This window comes from Lonchura striata, chromosome 5 (assembly GCF_046129695.1).
Source record: "Lonchura striata isolate bLonStr1 chromosome 5, bLonStr1.mat, whole genome shotgun sequence".
NCBI lineage: Eukaryota > Metazoa > Chordata > Aves > Passeriformes > Estrildidae > Lonchura > Lonchura striata.
The window spans coordinates 4,200,556-4,222,820 of record NC_134607.1 but is presented as its reverse complement, the minus strand read 5'-3'; the positions used below and the strand labels follow the sequence as shown (position 1 = coordinate 4,222,820).

At 45.5% G+C, this 22,265-nt stretch overlaps 1 protein-coding gene across 4 annotated transcripts; it reads left to right on the top strand.

Moving 5' to 3' along the window:
• The first annotated feature begins 260 nt into the window (after window positions 1-260).
• Window positions 261-21,595, top strand: KCNA5 (potassium voltage-gated channel subfamily A member 5). 4 transcript variants are annotated; one of them, XM_077783203.1, is made up of 4 exons: window positions 261-3,647; window positions 7,879-8,034; window positions 18,350-18,460; window positions 19,949-21,595. In XM_077783203.1, the coding sequence occupies exon 1, from the start codon at window positions 261-263 to the stop codon at window positions 2,112-2,114; it is 1,854 nt and encodes a 617-aa protein (XP_077639329.1). In that variant the 3' UTR covers window positions 2,115-3,647; window positions 7,879-8,034; window positions 18,350-18,460; window positions 19,949-21,595. The 4 variants fall into 4 exon arrangements, with proteins under 4 accessions (XP_077639329.1, XP_021395739.3, XP_031359524.2 ...); XM_021540064.3 differs by having other exon boundaries at window positions 18,345-18,460; window positions 20,892-21,595; XM_031503664.2 differs by having other exon boundaries at window positions 18,345-18,460.
• The last annotated feature ends 670 nt before the right edge of the window (window positions 21,596-22,265 follow it).

Sequence of the window (22,265 nt, the reverse complement as noted above, 5' to 3'; positions counted from 1 at the left end):
CCTCTTTGACGTCAAGCGACCATAATATAATGATCGCTCGTTCATATCCGGGTCCCCGGGCGGCTCCCCCGGGCCGCGCTCGGCCGCGCTCGGCGGCGCAGTGAGGGGAGGAGGGTCGGGCAGTGCAGGGCAGGGCAGGGCAGGGCAGGGCAGCCCGGAGGTGGCCGGCGGCGGCAGCGGCGCGGCGAGCGCAGCATGCCCGCCGCTTCAGACGCTCCTGCCTGCCGCCGCCGCCGCCGCCGCCGCTGCCGCTGCTGCCCATGGAGATCGCGCTGGTGACTCTGGAGAACGGCGGCACCGCGGCCATCGCGGGCGGCGAGGATGCCGCCGGCGGCCGGGCGCGCTGGCGGGGCAACTTGCTGCACCTGGCCGGCTCGCCGCAGTTGAGCGACGGCAAGGACGGCGCCCCGCCGGCCCCGCCGCCCGCGGGGGACGAGGAGCCGGAGCGGCCCCCGCCGGGTCCCCGCGCGGGCGGCCCCGGGGAGCGGGTGGCGGAGCCCCGCGCAGCCCCCGCGCCGCCGCCGCGGCCGCCGCCCCGCGCCCCGCGCCCCGCCGCGGACTCGGGGCCGTCCGAGGAAGGGGGACACCGCCGGGGCATGGCCATGGCGGCGGCGGGCGACGAGGAGGAGGAGGCGGCGGCCAACCCGGGCGCCATGCACCACCAGCGGGTGCTGATCAACATCTCGGGGCTGCGCTTCGAGACGCAGCTGGGCACCCTCAACCAGTTCCCCGACACGCTGCTGGGGGACCCCGACAAGCGCATTCGCTACTTCGACCCGCTCCGCAACGAGTACTTCTTCGACCGCAACCGGCCCAGCTTCGACGGCATCCTCTACTTCTACCAGTCCGGGGGCAAGCTCCGCCGGCCCGTCAATGTCTCCATCGACGTTTTCGCCGACGAGATCCGCTTCTACCAGCTGGGTGAGGAGGCCATGGAGCGCTTCCGGGAGGACGAGGGCTTCATCAAAGAGGAGGAGAAGCCCCTGCCCCGCAATGAGTTCCAGCGCCAGGTCTGGCTCATCTTTGAGTACCCCGAGAGCTCCAGCTCAGCGCGGGCCATCGCCATCGTCTCCGTGCTGGTCATCCTCATCTCCATTATCACCTTCTGCCTGGAGACCCTGCCCGAGTTCAGGGACGAGAGGGAGATGCCCATACCCCTGCCCCCGCAAGGTGGAGGTTTGAATGGCACGCCTGGGGACTCCCCACCCATGCAACCACCCAGCAGCCTGGCTGACCCCTTCTTCATCATCGAGACCACCTGCGTGATCTGGTTCACCTTCGAGCTCCTCGTGCGCTTCTTCGCCTGCCCCAGCAAGCCCGAGTTCTCCCGCAACATCATGAACATCATCGACATCGTGGCCATCATCCCCTACTTCATCACCCTGGGCACCGAACTGGCCCACGAGCAGCAGCAGCCCGGGGCTGGCAGTAGCAATGGGGGCGGGGGCCAGCAGCAAGCCATGTCCCTGGCCATCCTCAGAGTCATCCGCCTGGTCAGAGTCTTCAGGATCTTCAAGCTCTCCAGGCACTCCAAGGGGCTGCAGATCTTGGGACAGACTTTGAAAGCCAGCATGAGGGAGCTGGGTCTCCTCATCTTCTTCCTCTTCATCGGGGTGATCCTCTTCTCCAGCGCTGTCTACTTTGCTGAGGCTGATGACCCCGAGTCTCATTTCTCCAGCATCCCTGATGCTTTCTGGTGGGCTGTGGTAACCATGACTACTGTGGGCTATGGGGACATGAGACCTGTCACCGTGGGGGGCAAGATTGTGGGCTCCTTGTGTGCCATCGCGGGTGTGCTCACCATTGCCCTGCCTGTCCCTGTCATCGTGTCCAACTTCAACTACTTCTACCACCGAGAGACTGACCACGAGGAGCAGGCTGTCCTCAAAGATGAGCACAGCAGTGCTCAGGGCAGCACTGCGGGGGGAGAAGTGAAGAGGAGACCCAGTAAAAACTCTCTGAACAAATCTGTTGTGCACTTGGAAAACAGTGAGGAGTTCAACAATGGCACCAGCTCCTTAGAGAAAGCCAATATCAAAGCAAAAAGTAACGTAGATCTCAGAAAATCCCTCTATGCCCTCTGTCTGGACACCAATAGGGAAACAGACCTGTGAGGAGAGGAGACAGTTAGAGTTCAGAGGGGCAGAAGGATTTCCAGGTGTCAGAAATTTGCTACTATAATTATTCTTTTAGTACCAATTAGTTTTTTAAGTCAGGCTGTATTTTATAAATTGATCGCTGTCCTGAGCAGTCCTCCAGGAATACATGTTTTTATGTTCTTTTTCCATGACACAAAGGGTCACCTATTTTTAAAATAGACTAAGAATATGCTACACTCCGTGATGCAGGAGCCGGTAAATTGTGACAGTGAAAAATCTAACTTGTAGAAACTTATTTTAGCAAATGGTCATTGGTTTTGAATGGGTCATTTGTAACCAATTCAGTTGCTCCGAGTTTAGTGTAAAAAACCGGGTGGATGTGTGTGTGTGGAGAATGAATGGCTTGGGGATGGGAGGGGGGAGGTTGAGGGGTTTTGTACTGTAGTTTCAAATTGAAATTATTCAAATATATTTTGTATCTGTATGACTGTATTTATGGTTGAAAGGAGATTTCTTATTCCTGTGAAATATGATATCATTAAAGCACTAGGAACATTAGCAAATCAGCACTTTCTGAGTTTTCCACTAGTGATCAGTACAGATCTGGTTATTTTGTATGTGAAGTGAATTTGGTGCTTTGAACCCTAGAGCAGAAAACTTCTGTTGTCATTGATATGTTAGTTTCTTGTGAGCCTTAAATTATTAAATATTGTAGATATACTTCTTTATAAATAATTTTATTAGTTACCTTCCTGTTTCAGAATTTATGAGTAACTCAGTCATGTGCTTACTGGCCCCATTCAAAAAAGTATGTGCAGCTTTTTTTTTTTTTTTTTTTTTTTTGTGGTTTTACAGTTTTGTATCTTTGTTATATTTTCGAGACCTAAAGGAAAAAAATGCACTGTCTGCTGTTACTGGTTTCAGTCCAGTGCACAACGGATCGGAAGTGATCTGAACAGATTTTCAAGTGCACAACAGATCAAAAACGTGAGGGAGTGGATAGGCAGAATGAGAAAGTAGAATATTGAGTGCAATATCTGCAGAACTGTTTTCATGGTACACTCCAGATTCCCTGAGCGTGTGAATCAGTCACCTCTATGTATGCACACACCATTTGTGTACGCAGTTCTCTGGTTTTAGTTCTCTCAGACCGGGAGTGGATGGCACTTCAGGAGTTGAACGTGGCCAACAACCATTGCCTGGCTTTTCTCTTGGACACGGATGGAAAGCACCATCTTTTCATCAAAACACACCCCTGGTTGCTTCAATTTCCAAACAAAACCTCAGTGCTGTGGATTTTACAATTGAGGTGTTGCTGAGAGAAGAGTGACACATTGCCTTCATCAGGATAGCAGCTAACTCTGAAGACCGACACAAAGTTGCTCCTTTAGCCCAAAGAGCTTTTTACAATTTCTCTTGCAAAGGACATCTCTGTTTCCCCCTCCAGTTTCTGTTGTATTGCTGAAGGATGTTCCATGCCTTTCCCACGTCCCGTGGCACAGCAAGAGTAGCAGAGAAGAGAGTGCTTAATTGTCAACATCGCTCAAGGTTTGTTTCTGACAAATTTTCTAATATAAATAAGTGCTCAGTTGGGATTATAATTTATTCAAGTACCTCACCTATGCCTTGAGATAAATTGAGATCAGCTTTACAGAGCAGCGCTCTGACATCCTCTCCCCTAGACACAAATGCTGCTTTCCCGTCCCTGACCCTGCTCTTTAATGATACTGCCCAAATGCATGATGATTTTTTCTCTCCTGGTCAGTAAAATAACTGCCAAGCAAGTCATACTGTTCATGAATAGAGTGCTCAGCCCAAAACCCAGGGCTGAGGGGAAGGAATTGGAATCTCATAAGAGAGAACAGCATCTTTCGCATTAATTTTAGAATTTTAGATGTTGGTTTCTTTGGTTTGCTTGTTTATTTAGATGTGGAATGAGGCTGTCATGTGCTGAGGAGCTGTCTGAAACAAGGCTGACAGGAAAAGAGCCCAGTGCAGCTGCACTCCAGACTCGGGGAGATCTCCACTTTGCCTTGGTGGGAGTTGCTGCACCAGTTGTTGCAGAATCAGCTCTTTGGTGAGGCTGAATCTCACATGAAACAAAGTGGGGTATCTCTGCTGCACATGCTAAGACCTAGGTCACTGATGGACTTAAAGTAAGGCTTTTTGCTCAGACCAGTGCTTTGCTTTGCTCTCAGTGACCACATCCATCTGACTCCCCTGAATAAGCACCAAATAACTGCAGTGAGTCTTTCAGGATGAACTTTTGGGGTGGTCTTTCTGGAACTGCTACCCCCACCTGCCTGAGCACCAGAGTTTGGTCCTCCAGATGTGAGTTGTGTTGGATTGGGCTGTCAGCTGTTCAGAGCAGGGGCACTGTGTCCACACAGCCACTTGTTTGGAATCCTGTGTGAGGATTTTAGGGATCTGGATTACATCTCTGTAGTGAGTGCAGCAAGCTGATGTAGGTGAAAGCAGATCAGGGCTGTGGGGCATGGGTCAAGCTGATCTTGGTGACACATAGGGAAGGCCTGGTCTTCCTCCCTCCTTTTTTACTCTTTTTCTTCCCACCATGTGTCTTTTTGTTGCTTTCACTGAACTGGTTCTCTCCTCATGGAAGTACAAGTTCAAGTGCTGCCTTCTCTTCCTGGAGCTGCCTGAGCTCACTCATCTGGCAGGAAATTAAATTCGGGATTCTCTTTGAATATACTGTGTTTTTCCATAACAAAACAACAGAACTTTCCAATAGAAAGAAAACAAATCATTCTCAAAGTATAGTTAAAAATATTTGCTTGGCTTGGGCTTCTAAGCAGTTGTTAAGCTCACTTCATGCAAATTCGGTATTGACACCTTTACAAATAAATACATAATTTCTATTGGCTTATAGGGCAGTAAAGGATCTGCTTTCTAATGATAGATACTGCTGCCAAACACTGAGTAATGTGACCAGGACATGGTTGGAGCCCAGTTTAACAGATCATTTAGCACAGATACATGCTTAAACCAACACAATTTTCAGCACGTGTTTTAGATGCACTGATTTTTATGATTTTGAGGTTTGAGATCCTGAGTGGGACTTGGATGTCCCTTGTGGATACCTTCCAGCTCCAGATATTCTTTGATTCTCTGATGGTTATTTAAAGATTAAGTTATAAACAGGGCTGAAACCTTGGAGCCATGGGGTAAATATGTGGGTACATGGTACAGTCACATAATGTGCTGATGCAAATTTGTGCTGCTGAAGAGTGTGAGAGTAAGAGAAAACTGAATCCCTCCAAGAAGGTTCCTGGAAATGTGAGACAGGAAGAGAGTTTTCTCTTCCAGGCCCTAATACACCCTAACTAACCACTATTGATTTTATGTTAGCTGACCTGAAATGAGCAGCAGGCTGAATCAGACCTCTTTGCCATATCAAAGGCATCAAGATATCAGAACTTAATGAATAGCAAATCATTGCAGACATCAAAAACCCCAAACAAACCCAGCCAAACAACAAACCAACACTTTTCTGTAGACACTTTTAGCTAGGAGCTGCAACAGTGAAGCTTCCTCACCCCACACATGCTGTAGTTATTAATGGCTTGTCCTCTCACGTGGGACGCTGTGCACTAAAATGCATTCTTGGGGGTGCTGAAGTGAATGTTCATTTGGGTCACTAGTAATGTAAGTTTAGTTTGCTTAGCCTGGCCCCGAGGGGAGTCCACATTTCCCTTTTATTTTTCCATCATCCTAAAAAAAGATGAAACAATACTGAGCAGTTACATAACACCACTCATCTCCCAGAGCTCCAGGAACAATTGCACTGCGCTCTCTGTACAGGCAGGGTAGAGAAATGGCTGAGGAAAGGAAGACCAAGCCTTTCAGAGGGGGACAGGGCTCGGAGAGGCACAACCAGGAGTGGGTTTGGCAGGACTGAGAGGTCTAAGATGTGGATCTCAGGGAAGAGAGATTCCCCCTGTGGCCTCCTGCATGGCTCTGAGTGGCTCTGCAGGCGAGGACTGGATGCCAGCAGCTGTGCACAGTGATCCATCTGGTGGGGTCATGAACACAGAGGGGACTTAATGCAGCTCTGAGCGGCACAACAAATCCCTCTTTTGTGTGCTCTTTTCATTTGGGCTCTGTAAGGAGAACATGGCACTCCTGCAGGCTGTTCCCTGGCCTCTCCAGCAGCAGACACTGCTGCTCTGGGGGAGGTGGTGCTGATACATTCTCCAGGCACTGCCCTTCACCTCCTGTTAGGGAGCAAAGCAAAGTCAGAGCACTCCCAGGGGTATGTGCACCAAAAATCTGACTCTTCTGAGACCTATCCCAGAATCACTGAGGCTGGAAAAGGCCTCAGGGGTCAGTAAGTCCGACCTGTGACAGGTCACCACTTTGCCAATTGAACCAGAGCACAGAGTGCCTCATCCGGTTGCTTCTTGAAGACCTTTGAGGATGGTGACTCCACCACCTCCCTGGGCAGCTCGTTCCAGTGCTTGACAACCTTTTCTGTGAAGAAATTCTTCTTCCTGCCCAGCGTTAGTGGAGCTGGTGCTGAGGTCAAACGAGGAGAGTGTTCAGTGGCATGTGACAGTGGCACCGAGCCGTGGGGAGGGACGAGCTGCCTTGCTGGCATCTGGTCCAGCCATTTAGCAAGATGCCATGAGCAACAGTGGAATTTGGCAGGGGTGGGATTGGGATGTTGGGTGGCAGGAAGCCTCAGGAATAACGAGGCTGATCCCCTGCAGGACAGGGAAATGGGGAGATGAAGCTCTGACAGCATCTCCCTGCCTTTGGTTCAGCTTTAGCCACGCCACTGTGTGACCACCAGCCTCACTCCACAGACACAAATGTCCAAAAAAATGAAATAGAAAAGGTCTTTATAGTAATCTAGCCTATGACTTATTAAAATCAAAATCAAAATGGTTCCAAAACCATTCTGCCGTGACTTTTGCTATATACAGCACCACTAAATATTTTTTTTTTAGTCTTCTCACAGGTTCTGTATTGTTTGGGTTTTGGTTGCTTTGTTTGTAGTTTGTTGGGGATTTTTGTTTGTTTGTTTGTTTGTTTTTTACTCTCTTTCTGTATGCATTAATTAGTCCCCAGTTCTCCTGGTAAGCTTGTTAAAGTTCTGCTTCTCTGGCCTAAATTTGTGACCTCAGGGTGCTGACACTCTACAGTGGACCTGGGTCATGCCACCTGGCATCAGTATGTCAGCTCATTACACGGAATTCCTCCAGTAACTCTGTGGGCCAATTGACCAGAACATACTTCATATTTGTATGATGAAATAGTGTGAAAAATGTAGTTATAGTATCCATTGAAATAATATGAAATAAAAAATGTTATGTTAATTGGAATAGGAAAAAAATAAAGCTGGTAATGATATGTCTAAAGAATTAATTGGAATTGGAAATTTTGAAGAGAAATACCAGCTTGTTTGAAGAAAAAGAAGGCTTCAAAGTGACAGAAAGTAGGTTTAGATTGGATTTTAGGCAGATTTTTTTTCCCTGTGAGGGTGGTGAGACCCTGGCACAGGTTGCTCAGAGAAGCTGTGGATGCCCCAGAAATCACCTGATCTAATAGTAAAATGATTGTCCTTCCTAGATGACAACAAAGTGTTTTCATAGAGCTTGGGCTTCCTAGCACACAGTCTTTATGGTTACTGTGGAATTAATAATTTTACAGATAGAATTTTGAATTTACCAAAAGTCATCTGCAAGTTGTCTTCTGTATAAATAATTCACAATCATGGAGGATGTTTCCAAATAATTCCGTTTTAACACTTGATTGACAGGAAGAAGATAAAAAAGAAAGATCTATATTTTATTTCTGTGCTTCAACTGGTGTGCCATGGAGATTGTCATTTGCAATATTCTGAAAAACAGCTGTGGTTGTCTTAAAATTGACACTGGAAAAAATGTTGCTGGAGAATCACCTTGGATGAAAACAGGTAATAATTTCCCTCTCAAGACAGTGGTTACTCTGACTTTCTGACAAAGCCAGTTTTGGACATAAATATTGAAATACAAGGTCTCTTCTCTCAAATCCCATGTCCAATACCAGGGCTTGCTTTGCTCTCTTCAGTTAGTAGAGATTGGTTACATTATACCATACTTAATTCTCTCAAACAAGTTCAACACATTAAAATTCTCCCTTTCCCTGCTCCCTCCTTAATTATAGGTAGAAATGCCTGTGATTGGAAAAGTGAAGAATTATTTGAATTATTTAAGCAACATAACCTTATAATTTTTTCTGTCTTGTTTAAAATGATTTGAAAATCGAATGGGGTGTGATTGAATATGATTCATTTAACATGAATTTGCAGAGCAAATTGTATGAGTTTCTCAGTTCAGAAAACAGTCATTTTCAAGGCAGTGCTGCGCAAGGGGGCTGTTTAAAGGAAGGCTATTATGAAAATACATGGTGTTTTATTGTGCAAGAGAATGGTGCAAAGAAGCAGGGAGTCTGGGGGGTGACAGAACTTGCTTTGGGAAGAAATGCCCCATAGCTTAAGCTTAGCCTCTGTGCTTTGAAGGAGAAAGTGTTCCTTGAGCCACAGAGGAAGCAAAGGGAAGTGCAGGAATCTGCAGCTGAGCTATCAGAGCATTTCCTGCAGGTCTGGCTGAGTAAATTCCAGTAACCAAAAAAATCTGGGTCAGATTCCCCTTTCCCACTCCTAGAGTATCTCCATCTCAGTGATACAGAGGAGCAGAGCCTGAGAAGTGCAGAATTCTGGAGCACGAGAGAGAAATCTCTTTGGGAGGCTTGGAAACGCTGGGCACTTCAAAATAGCATTTGCACTGCTTCTTGCTAGTGGAAAACGGGGTAGCTCTGTTCTTAAAAAGGAAGCTGGATATTCCACTGAGGGGGAGAATACAAATTCTCATAGACATCCTGACTGCATCTATATTAGAAAACGAAATGTGCCCAGGACCATTCCCTGGCACTGAGGCCAGCTGGCAGGAGACAGGCTGGGCTCCTGCTGCCAGAGGCTCGCTCTGAAACAAGGTGTTGGGCACTCAGCCTGCTGGGCTCCCTTCCTGGCCTCTGCTCATGCCCAGGAAGTATTTTGGGAGAAAGTGCTTGGGTGCAGACTTACCAGCGTGACCAGGAGCCTTGAAGTGTATCTGATTGTGATTAATTGCTTGGGAACACTCCCTCAAACTCTGGAGGTGGCAAGTGTAGATACAACCCTGCTTTGATGCCTCTTGCCCTCGGGTAATTTTTGGGATATCTTAAAAGCTTTACACATTTCCCCCCCCCACCCCACCCCCCACCCAGTTGGCTCATTCTTAAACAATAATCAGTCTCTATTCACTGAGAACAATTATTCCTGCCAAAATCTGTTCTCATCTAATTCTGCTCCCACCTGCACTCATCTATATGCAACTCTAACTAAAAATCAACACACTCTTCCAGCTGCATGCAGAGGAGCACAAGTGGATGCGACAGTGGGAGTGGGATACTGTTGCTTTGGTTTTTGGCTGATTTTCCTCTTTGCCTGGCCCTAGTGCAGGCTGTATCTTGTGTTTCAGTCACTGCATCTTCTAACTCTGCTTAGAATTCCAGTTGAGGCCCTGGTGGCTGTGCATATCCTCTGGTCTTGCTGTCCAGCAGGATGCACCACGAAATGACTGGAATTAAAAAAATAAATAAATAAACAAGCAAACAAAAATAAAAAAAAGGAAGGGGTGGGACACTGCATTCTAGTGCTGAAGGAAGCAAGGACCACCCACACAGACAGAAAGTGGGCCAGGACTACCATTCTTCTGTGGCTTCAAGGTGAGCCTACATGCCAGTTCCATCCCCAGGGAATGGAACATGAGTTAAATTCAGTCAGAGGGAGAAGAAAAAGTAAACTTCCTACTTGCTTCTACTAAAGTAGAAGTAAACTTCCATTTAAAATCTTTCCTGTATCCATGGGTCTTGACAGCTCTAAATACAGTAGTTTAAGATGTCAGTGTTGTCAACCACCCTAAGAAGATGGTGAGAAGTAAATCACTCTGAAGTGACCGCTAAGGACAAGTGAACCTACTGATGTGATTTTTCTTTCAGCAGATGAGTGGGCACATGGTTGTGGGTGGACACATGTGGGTGTCATATAGAAAAGACCAGCAGATTGTGGAGGCTGGAATGATGGGGTATCCCACCTGGGAAAAAGTGATGGAACTTTTTGTGCCAGGGTATCACTCCTTGAGATTTGTTTCATCAAGTAAGGCTGAAAACTCTGTTTATTGTATTGATGTGTTAATATTTAGAGACAGAACACATAGTGAAAATGCACATGTAGAAAACATGAAGATTTGCAAGAAAGCAAAAGTGCAATTCAGGTGCCAAACACATCCTGGAGGTGAGCAGATGCGATCATCATCAGAACCAGTAAAGGGAGGAGGGCTTTCTAATTATTTCCCAGAGGGAGAGTTGTAAAGTCATTTTTGCAGCATTCATAGAATTGTATGTTTAAAATATCTCAGAAGCACGCCCTGCACTCTGTTCACTCTGTTGCTGCAGATTAGTCCTGCTGAAGGCAGCTGGATTCCATTCCAGGAATCCTGCTCAGATCCACTTGAGTTCTGCAGTCACATCCTTTGTTTTCCTTGACCCCTGACAGCCCAAATTAAACTAAGATCTCTCTTGGCAGTGAAGGAATGCTGCCAGCATGTGCTGTGGGCACGATGTGGGAACAAAATCACTTCTTGCCTGGCCTCAGCATGGCCAAATGGCAGCATGGCACATCCTGGCTGCACTCGTCCCTCTGGCAGGGCAGGTGACGCTGGGGAGGGGCGTGAAGGGTCCGAATTTGGAAGAGAAAATAATCAGACTGATGACTGGAACAAAATGCTCAAGCCAAAATGCTTTCTCCCTAGGGAAGCTCTCCCACAGCCAGATGCAGTGTTGTTTAGCTGTCTGGATTTCATTCCAGGACTGCACGTGGCTCTTGAGGTTCTGCCTGAGACTTTTTTTGTCTGCCGTTGGGTAGCAAACCCAAACAAATAGGAAGTCAGACTTGAACAGGAATATCACATATCATCCACTTCTCATCTCAGTAAAACCCATCCCTATTCCCTTGTCTGATTTTCTAATTGAATCATCATGGCTGTAAAATCACCCTGTAAAGTTTCCTCCTCTCATTTGCAGAGAGAACCCAGAGGCAGGAGCCAGTGTGACATATTTGGAATTTGTTTTCCTTTTTAGAAGTGGCTAGCATTTTAGGTAATTTTTTTCCCAGGCTAATGTACATCTGATGTCAGGCTCCCCAGATGAGAATGGTTAGACTGAAGCTGACATTTTTAGAAATATGTGTGAATGGAAAAATATCCTGGGAGCAGTGCCAATGGCTGATTTTGTAAAGTCTTAGTCTTTGTGGGATAGGAACCACGAGCCAGGTACCTGTACTGAAAAGAAACCTTGCTTATAAAATGTCTTGCTCAGGTGAGTGCGAGAAATGCCTTCTCAATTGAAAGAGAGAGCAGGAGTGAATTTCAGCAGGCTGTGACTCAGCCAGGCAATATTCAATTTCTCTTTCTGATCAGATGACAAACAGCCAGTAGCATCTTTCCCAAAGGGAGGTACAGAGACAGGAGAAGTTCCTGGTGAAAAATGGATTTTCCAAGGTTGACCTGTGAAGCGGTGGAGACAAATCTGCCTGACCTGTGGCTGTTCCTTCCAGTTTGCTACTGACACGACTGGGACAAGGCAGCTTAGAGCTGAGCTGGTTTGCAGCCAGCCAAAACCTGCAGCTTTTCTAATTCCCAGCGAGCTGGTGGAATTTGGAGGATGAGTGCAGCTGATTCCCGGTGTTGTGAGTGTCAGCAATTTCCACAGGCTTTGAGGGGGGCTGGTTTTTGCTGCCTCATCAGAGCAAATGCCTTGCTGGCAGCTGGCAGGCTGAGCAGGGGGTGGCACAGGGCTGAGGCAGCGCAGGGTGGGCACTGAGGGTGCAGCATCTTGGGATGCTGCCTGGGATGCTCCCTGGGAACAGACAGCTCCATCTCCAGCCAGGACAGTGGCAGGGTGCTTTTGTGCACACCATCCTTCTCCCATCCTGTCCTGGTTTAGGGCAAATCTGGGAGGAAATGTCCAAAGAGGTTCCTCTAGAAAGCAGATTCAAGCGGCCCAACCGGTTTGGGAAAAGATTTCCTTGGAGAAAAGTGGGAAAAAGCTGTTTATTTAACAGGCAAAGCACTCACCAGCACAAAAGAAAAATGAACACTATTAAACAATAAAACCTCAAAAAAACCTCAGAAAGTCCCCTTTATGTCTCTGATCAGTCCCTGCAGGGCTGGAAATGCCACGGCCCAGGCCCGGCCCCATGGGCCACAGGTGCGAGCTGCTGCTGCTCTGCTGGTGTTCAGTCCAGAGCAGGTTTGAACAGGCCCAAGAAAAAGAAAATCCACAGCCCAGGGAGCTTCTCTGCCTCAGCCACCTAAAAACTGACTAAAAGCAAAGGAGAGCCCCGTCCTGCTGTCTGTCTGTGCTGCAGACAGCACAGTCCAGGAGCAGAATGTGCAGGAGTGAGTGCAGTCCCTAAAAACAAACTGCAGCTTCTTCTCTGCCCTTTTGCTCTAAGAACCAGTCTGAAAGGTGTGAAACTTATTTCTGGGCTAAACATACAAATGGGAATACAAGCATCATGAAGTCACCCCAGGACACATCCCTCTCTCTCTTCTGCAGGCTCTGCCTCATCATCACCTCCCTGTTTTCCAGGCTGAGTGGATGGGGCTGTGCCTGGTGCTCCTCACTGAACAGTCATCTTCAACATATCTATCAACCACCTGGATGCAGGAGTAGAAGGCACCCTTCAGCAGGGTTGCTGGTGATGCCAATATATGCCATGGAGTGCATGTTTAGGTACAGCTATTTTAACACACGGTTGGCTCTGTGGAGCACTGCAGAAATAGGTTTATATCACCTCTGCAGACAGCAGTGGGCTGAGCTGCTTTCAGACTGGAGAAGGGTTTGGTGGTTTTTTAGTCACTCTTTTGTTCATCACTAGCTTTTGAATTTGTTAGCCATTTGCAAGCAGCTTTGGCAAAAGAACACTGGCCTTGAAGAAGATAAGGTTTATTCTTATTACAGCTTTTGAAAAGGTAGCTGGCTGTCTGGGGGAAAGAAAGACTGGAATTAAAACTGCTTCTCTTAGGCAAAAGCTGTGGCATGACAGGTCTCTTGAATATTCACTGTTGGTTAAGTTTTAGCCTGATTCAGATTTAAATTTGGGTTGGCTTTTTTTTTTTTAACCAGCGTCACTATAAATACCCAGAATGTGTTCTGAAAGAACTCAGACAAAAGTTTAGATCTCAGATGCATGTGAGGATTTGTTCTTACAAATTATGCAGCTGCAAGTTTTACTGGCCATTTTGCTGTATGTTCATCCAGCTTTTTCCTCTTTCTTTGAAGAATCTCAACATTCCTTTTGTCCTAACTACTGTACATGAGTTCATCGTTTGTAAACTACTCTGTCTCGTGTCTATTTTTCCAAAGAAATTTAAATATTCAGTGGAACACAAGCACCAGGGAGCCTTGCCTGGTCTTCTCCCATGATTACACCAGGTGTGTCACTCATGGAGAGGGGACATTCAGCCTTTCTTGAAGCAGGTGCAGGCTGCACAGGAACAAATCCCTTCCAGTACCTGAAGGGACAAAGATGGAGAGAATTTTTTACAAATGCAGTGCCAGAACAAGGGGAAATGACTTCACACTGACAGAGAGCAGATTTAGATTGGCTATTAGGAAGAAATTGTTCCTTTTGAGAGTGGTGTGGCCATGGCACAGCTGCCCAGAGAAGCTGTGGCTGCTCCCATGCCCTTTCCTGAAGGATCTTTTGTCCCTTTTCAGTTTGTGAATGGCCTGGTTGTTCCTACAGCCACCAGAGCCATTAACAGGACTGTCTCCCCACTGTGCCCTGTTAGTTCTGCCAGCCTCCGTGAGTCACAGCAACACCTCCCACGAGCTCCAGCAGCACCTGTGACAGTCACACTCTGTCAGACTCAACACTGCCTCGTGCCAGCCTCAACATGCCTTTGCCATAGGCAAACCTGACCCAGTGCTGCTGTTGTTTCAATAAAGCCTGTGTTTTTCTGATGGCACGCTGCTCCTGGTCTACATTCCCAGTTCACAGAGCAAAAGTCTGTGCTCACAGAGCCTGTGTGGGGGCAGGAACACAGGAAAGGCAATGTCACAGAAAGATTGCTCGAATACTGCTGAACACACCAAGGCTGCTCTAATTAAGTGGGAGGTGAAAGAGTCAATCTAGGCTTTGCCATGGCAGCCAAAGGGTGCACTTTATGTATTTGCCAAAAACAGTAAGTCACAGCCCTGACACAGATGGGAGACACTTGGTGTGGTGCCACTGCCTTCACGGGGGTCAGAACTGAGCTCAGGGCTCAGTTTAGACATTTTGGACAGCACGGTTCAAGTGCAGGATGCTGATCTCTGCCAAGAACTTAAAACTGAATCCAGCCACCACAGAATAAAGTAGTTCCTTAGGAAAGTTTGTTAGACTTGTCAGTATTGACACTGGATTTCAGATGTTTATTTGCTTAATTACTCTTTTGATAAACCCCTTATTAAGCAAGTCTGCTCTCCATCTGGTGCTGATCTGACTTAAAATACAGCAAGATTGGCAACTCATTAATTTATGGACAGGATAAGTATAAAATTTGCATAAATCTGTTAATACTAGAAAGTACAAAACTTGTACTTTCTTGAAAAAGCAAGCTGTGAACCTTTCCTCTTAGGACAGAAACTCTTTGTGAGATGCAGAAATATCTCACATGTTTCTCGTGACAGAATATCGAGTAGTGATATTTGGGTTTTTCAGATTCCTTTCTCATTAATTCTTGTTCCAAATATAGAACTATTCTTGTCTTGAAATTGGTGACTTTGTGTTTGAGGCAAAATTCCTGCTCTTTAATGATGTGGTTTTATTTTTAAGGCTTTAATCTTACACAGTAATTTTAAGTGCTTTTCAGTGATGCTCTGAGCGAGGAACTACCATCCTTCTTTTTTGTTTTCTGTGCCAGATGACATTTTTATCCAATGGTAGCCATCCATTTGCTGTGAAAATTGAGTTCCTGGAATGCAGTGTACAGATATGAAGCAGTTTTGATCATTGCTCTCTGGAAATTATAGTGATTATATACATTTTAGTAGTTAGCTTACCCTCTGAATTGCAACTCCTTCTTCTGAATCACCAGAAGGAAAGAACACTCTTTTTTTTGTTGTTGTTGTTTTTTTTTCCTGGAATATTAAAAATCTTTTTTAAAATGAACCACCCTGCTCTAGGATGTAGGAATTACCACTGTGAGAGGTGGCAAGGAGCTCATCTCCCATATGATTGAGGAAACCTTTGCCAGAGAGCTCTGTATTGAATCAGGAATGTTTCCATGAAAAATGTATCTTCCAAGCACCTAACATCCTCCAGAAAAAAACAGTTAATGGAGGAACTCCCTTGATTTGCCCTATTCCATTTGACAAAAGTGTCCCTGCGTCTTCCTTTCCTTGTGTTTGGAGAAAACTTGGAGAAAGTGCGGAGACACCAACTCCATGTGAATGGAAAGATGCTCTTTGCAAGTCATTTCCTGACTGTTCTGAGTGATGCCTTTCACAGAATCCTTAGGGCTGCAAGGGACTTCTGGTGCTCATCCAGTTCCACCCCCTTGCCCAGGCAGGGTCACCCAGAGCAGGTGACACAGGAACACATCCAGGTGGGTTTGGAGTGTCTCCAGAGGGAACTCCACACCCTCCCTGGGCAGCTGTTGCAGCGCTCTGCACCCTCAGTGGAAAGAAATTCTTCCTTGTGCTGAGGTGGAACTTCTTGTTTTAGTTTATGGCCATTGCTCCCTGTCCTGTCATTGAGCACCACTAAAGAGAGCCTGGCACTGTCTTCTTGACACCCTCTTTGAGATATTTTTATGTCCTTTCCTGACCTTCTGTGCATCTCAGGTGATTTGAGAGCTGAGAAGTGGGATATGGAAAGGGTTCCTCTGGATTCATAGAGTCTGCTTAGAACAGCTGCAGACAAAGACAGGTTCAGGACAGGAGAGTGCAGCTCAAACCTTACTCTAAAGGACTGCTGACAGGTGTTTGACAGCAAAAACTTGTTTAACTCAGTAGTACCAAGGAGCCTTTCTGTTAAACAGAAAGCGCTCAGCAGGACACTGCTGCATTAACAAGATTTTCTCTGGCTGCTCCAATTCCCTTTAGCTTTTTTTATTTTTATTTCAGTAATCATCTTTTAAACTGCAGCAGCATTTGTCGTGCTGATTCCAATGGTGTTCCATTGGACTTTAGTGGAAGCTTCTCCTGCAGTGTGCACAGGCTTCATTTCAGGTCAGTGATCACATCCTCCTCAGCCTCTCCTGGGGCTCTCACACTGATCACCCTCCAGCTGCAGGAACTGTCCGAGAGGAAGGGCACGACTGCTGTGTTGAGGTCACATTTCTAGTGGGGGTGGGCTGAGGGAAGCTTCTGCCCTTTGGATTCGGGGGAGACCTGACATTTGGATGTGATGTGGGTGTGCAAGCTGTCAGCCCTCCTGCTCCATCATGCACATCTGCCCCCCTCCAGGCAGCCAGTTGTGCTGGGGAGGGATGAGGATGAGAGGAGTGGGCAGAGCATGTGATGGATGGCTCAAGCTGGTGTTTGGGTTCTGAGCAGCAAAGTCTCTGCTGGCTGAGGCTGTGTCACCAACAAAAGGCTCCTTGACTCTTCTGAGTCATCAGCAGCATCCATGTGAAGGACTTGAGCTGACATGAGGGGTAGGAAGTTTGCCCTAGGAAAATCTGGAGAACAAAATATCCACATAAATAAAACATGCTTTAGGTTTTCCAGTGTTAACTGGAGAGCCAGATGGGAGCAAAAAAGGAAAAGCAGGAGGCCAGGGGATCTAAAAGCTTGTGAGAAAGGGCTATTTTACATCCTTTGCTATGTCTTCCTGGGAAAGCTGGAATAACACAATGGATCACTAGTGATCCTTGTGCTAAAATGACTCCAGACCAAGGTGACTCCAGAACCAAGCTACCTTCTCAGCAAAAAAGAGCATTACTTTGGCTAGATACACTCTAATGTTCTGGAGAGCCCATCGCTTCAGTATCTGTGTGAGGGGAATCTTGCTGCTGAGTATCCTGGCCTGCATTAGGAATTGTGTGGCCAGAATCAACCTTGTGATTCTGTGAGTAGAATTCTCACAGCTGAGTTAGGATTTCATTCCCTTTTCTCCAGATAAATGCCCTTCTTTTTGTAAATATTCTGTGGACAAGGCTTCTTTGACACCTTTCAATTAAGTTCATTTTTGAAAGTGGCAGGGTAAAAGAGGAGGGAACATCTAGAGTGAGATTTAGCTGTTATTTTCTGGTATTAATATTTTTTTAAAGGGTGATGTGATATCCAATTGCTGTTTGAAGTATTCCCTCTAGAGAATAGAGGGAATACCTAGAGAATATTTTTTTGTTCACATAAAGAGCAAACCTTCTGTGCTCTTGGCTTCTGACTGGCTTGGAAATGCCCTCAGGAAGATGGAGATGGAAGTTCAGGTAGAAGGAAAAGAAAGAATTGGGATTCTTGAGCAGGGGCTGTTACCACTCCATGAGGAGGTAAGAGAAAATAATTATGTTTCCTGTGATCAGCCTCATTTCTGGGAAGAGGTAGAATTTAGGTTCCTAACTGGCAATCTCCGTGTTACTTCTGGATTTAAAGAGAAGCCAGGGTCCAGGCACGTGGGGAACTGAATCCACTGGGAAGTGTGAGTGCAGGATTCTCCAGCAGCAGGCTGCACTGGGGTTTTGATGTTCTGCATTTGGGATCACCGTAGCTATATGTGCAATTAGTAAGGATTTCAACATCTAATTCCTCCTGTGACCTGGCCTTCCCATGCCACATCAGGGAACTGTGGTTTGGCCTCAGGATGGTCAGCCTAGTGTGGCACCAAAGGCCATATCCCTGAGGTGGTAACCAAGAAATGTGTGAGGAGCAGATCCTTTACTCATCTTGAATCACGTTCACCTGCCTCTCAAAAGCCCTTTCCCCAGTCACAGGCTGAGCTCTGTACTTTTACTAAAGGCTGGTGCAGTGCCAGCTTTCCATGAGATTGTCTGGAACTGGGACTTGCAACCAGACATGTCACTAAGGCTGGAAAAACAAGGAAGAACTGCAAAAAACAAGGAAGCAACAGCACAAGTGCTGCAGTCAGTTTGCAACAGCCAGAGCAGGTGTGTGATAAACCAGTAGTAAATCCTGCTACCTCTCTGTGTTTTCCAGAGCAGTTCAAGCAGGAATGGTGTTCTCCACGGCTCTCCACGGCTTCCCTAACACACCAGTGAGCCACGAGACCCAGGCAGAAATTCCAGTGTGGGGAGAGTGTGAGTCATGAGATGGTGAGCGAAGGAAACAGCAGGATAAAAATAGCAGAACCCAGTGTGATGCAGAATTATTAATCTCCTGCCCTGTGTTATCCTCGCTGTATTACAGGCAGCGCTCTGCTGTCGTGTGGATGCTTTGCTGCTCAAAACAGCTCCCTCCGTGCTACTCAGAAAGATTATGGCTCAGGATGCCAGATTGCAGGGACTCCTAATCATCATGCCCTCAAGTTGGCTGAAAATTCTTAATCACGACATTCCTGCAGTAGAAAATATGTAATCAAAGTGCTGCATTCGTATTTTTCATGTTGACATGAAAATGTAAATTTCAGTTTTCATTAAATGTCAATCTCAGTTAATTTGATATCAGCTGAAAAAAATTTATTTATTCAATATTTAAATGAGCGAAGTCCCTTTAGTTTTCCAACTTTTTTTACTCTCCTTCTTCCTTCAAAAGGAGAAAAGAAAGGAGAAGAGTATAAAAATACCATGAAAAACCTACATAATACTCAAGTTTGATTCTAGCTAACATAAATCAGTAGGGGAAAAAAAGTAGGGAAAGCAGATATGGTAAAATAAAACTAAAAAAACCCAAACAAGTATTTTATTGTGAGATGTGAATCTCTCTTTTTCTACTCAAATCTTCCATCAGATTTGAAAGCCTTGTTCCAAGATCACTCACAACAAAATCAGGATCCCTTCTAGGGAGCATTTCCAGCTCAGCCACTATGGGGTTTCTAACCCAGTCCCTTTGACATCTCCTCTAATCACTGGGCAGTGATCTTCAGAGAGCTCTTGGGAGCTTAGGAAACCTCTTCCTACTTATTTTTCAATCCAGCCAGGAATCTGGTCACCATAAAGGCAGCAGGAGCTTTTCCTTTAACTTCAAAGGGTGCCAGCTCTGGCACTGAGGCTTCACTGCAGATTAACACGTGGGGAGCTCTTCTGACAGAAACTGCCTTTGGTATTTCAGTGTGGGGAGAACTGTTTATTTCATTTCACACAGATTCACTTCAAAACCTTTCCAAAGGATTTCACTTTGCTGCTTTTTTTTTTTTGTTGTTGTTGTTGTTTATTTTTTTTTTTTTTTCATTTAAGTTGCCTTTGGGCTTAAATTCGCCTTCAAAAACTGTGTAAAACTTTACCAAAACTGGGGAACAGCCTTCTGAGACGGGCAGGGAGGTGGCTGTGTGGTCCCCACGCTGCAGGTCTCACAGGGAGAATGAGTTTTTGTAGGACTCGCTCTTCCCTTTGCCCTTTCAGAGCTGCTTTATGAAGGGGAGTGTTTGCACACATGCTGAAAGATGGCACTGTTCAATTGTGATGGATTTAAGGGAAGGGGGGTGTGTGTGTGTGTGTGTGTGTGTAAAATCATGTTCAGGTGTGCAGCTATGGTCACAGTACTCCTTGCTCCCTTTCAGACCCCATTGAAACCAACTTCTTTCATCCCACTGAGCTGAAAATTCCCTTTTTTTCTGCTTCTTTTTTTTCTGTTTTGTCTTACAGAAGCTGCCTGGGAAGCTACTTGGGAATAACTTGTATGGTTTTAAATATTCTACTTAAGCAATCTCCTGTTATTTTTTACTTTTAAATCTCCATCTATTTAACTTATTCCCATATACCAAGTCTTTTTTATTTTCCAATGCGTAAAGAAAGAAAGACTTATTTTGGAAGTTCTACAAAAATGGAAGTCATTGTAATCATGATTTGATGTCCTTGGAACACACTTTATTTACTATTTGTTTTTATTAGGACATTGTTTGAACGTAACTTTAAGCCCAATAAGGTTCCAGGACTAATCTCCTGGGAGAGGATATTTATGGTCCATATTTTCAGAGAGGGAGATTGGAAGTAGAAAAAGGCTTAAGTATTTAGGCCTTGCTTCAGCTCTGAAGGCAGGGGAAATCTGCAAATAGTCACTTGACCAGCTGAAGGAGAGGGTGGCATATGCAGATGCCCAGCTCCGAGGGGCACTTGCATTCCATGTGTGCCCATTCCAAGAAGAAACGTGGGCCTCACACTGTGTGCTTTACTTCAGGGGAACTGACCTATTTTTCTAGAGAGGAAAAATCTACCATACAAATCTAATTTGCAAGGATTGTGGGAGTGGAAACAGGGCTGGTTTTTTGGGTTTTTTGTTTTTGTTTTTTTTTTCCTCTAGGATATTTGGTTATGCAAACAAATTGATGAGGGAGAAACTTCCAGAAGGAAAACCACTGATGGTGTTCAGCGTCACTCAATTAATTGTAACACTCTTGAAAGGGAAGTGAAATAATGGTGAATCTTTCAGAGAATCAGAAAATCATAGAATGGCCTGGGTTAGAAAGATCCTTAAAGATCCTCTAGTTACAACCCCCTGCCATGGGAAAAGACACCTTCCACTTTGTTCTAAGCCATAATTTTGTGTCCAATGTGGAGCCTAATGGTTTTTCCTCCTTAATCACTGCAGCTTTTTGCATGACACTCTCCTGATTGCCTTCCTTCTGCAAACACTGACCATTAGGAAGACACTGCTGTAGAGTCTGAAACCAAACCAGCCTATTCCTTGTTCTCAAGTCATCTTGGGTTGGAAGCTGCTGAAAACCTTCCTTCTGGATAAATAACTGTGATGTCCCCATCATCCCCAGAATTGGATTCCTTCACAGGAATTGCTGAAACACTGCTCTGCTCCAAGGTTTCTCTCACAGAAGAATTGTGCAGCTTCACAACAGGAGTGAGAAAAGCTTAAATGCTTTGGGGCTCACTCCCAGGCACAAGACTTTATTTGAGCTTTTGTTTGGAAATAAATTAAGTTCTTGTCATAGATTGGGCATATTCTCCCGTGATTCTTACATATCAAACTTTCTCATCATTCTGGAAGAAGATTTAAGTGTTAGTTCTCTTTCTTTTATTGGCACTTGTCTTTATTTATTTTGTATTCTTGAGATGTGCTGCATCTCTGGAGTTTGTATTTCTACTTTTATCATAAAAATGCTGTACATACAAGTCTAGAATGCATCTGAAGATTAGTCTAATTTTTCATGTGACTTTGACTTGAACATTTTTCTGTTTATGTTTATATTGCTATTTCAAATATGTGCATTACCTGTATTCTTTATGCCTTTTCCCCATCTGTAACTCAATAAAATAATGTCCCCATTCTTCAGAACCATATCACGTGTGCATGACAGTGATAACAGTTTCTGAATAATAATGACTGATAATTTAAAATGTGTTACTCTCTATTTATATCTATTTCTATATCCATATCTGTATATACAGCTGTCTGTCACAGCCTGAAATTCTTTCGATGTGAGATTTGAGACAGTGAAAAAATTACCAGCAAGTGGTAAGCTCAGCTCAGGAATAATTCTTCATAAGTCTGTTTGGACTTGAAAGGTAGATTTTCCTGCTCCGTAAAGGTTTATGTTCTTTAGTTCAGTTCTTATCCGTGGCTAAATTTAGAACTGATATTACATAAATCAGTGGAGTGTCACCCATTTCAGCAGGAGTTTGTGAGGACAGTACTTCCCTGTGCAGCTCTTCGACCTGGATGCTGTAGGACCTGGCCCTGCCTTGTGAAGGTCCTTTAGGCAGATTTTCAGCTGGCATGAACCAGCCTCATTTCCTTGGCAGTAGTGGAGCTCTTTTGGTTTTTGCTCATTGAACACCTCAGAGTTTACCTGCATTTAAATGCAACTTGTTTCTATGAATCACAAAGTTTTTAAAGGAATTTGGTTGTTTTTGGTTTTTTTCTTTTTTTTTGTAACCCTCTCTACTAAGGAAAAGAGTGCCATGACCTGGGAGATCTGTGGGCTGATGCAAGCCTTAGGCCTTTAACTGG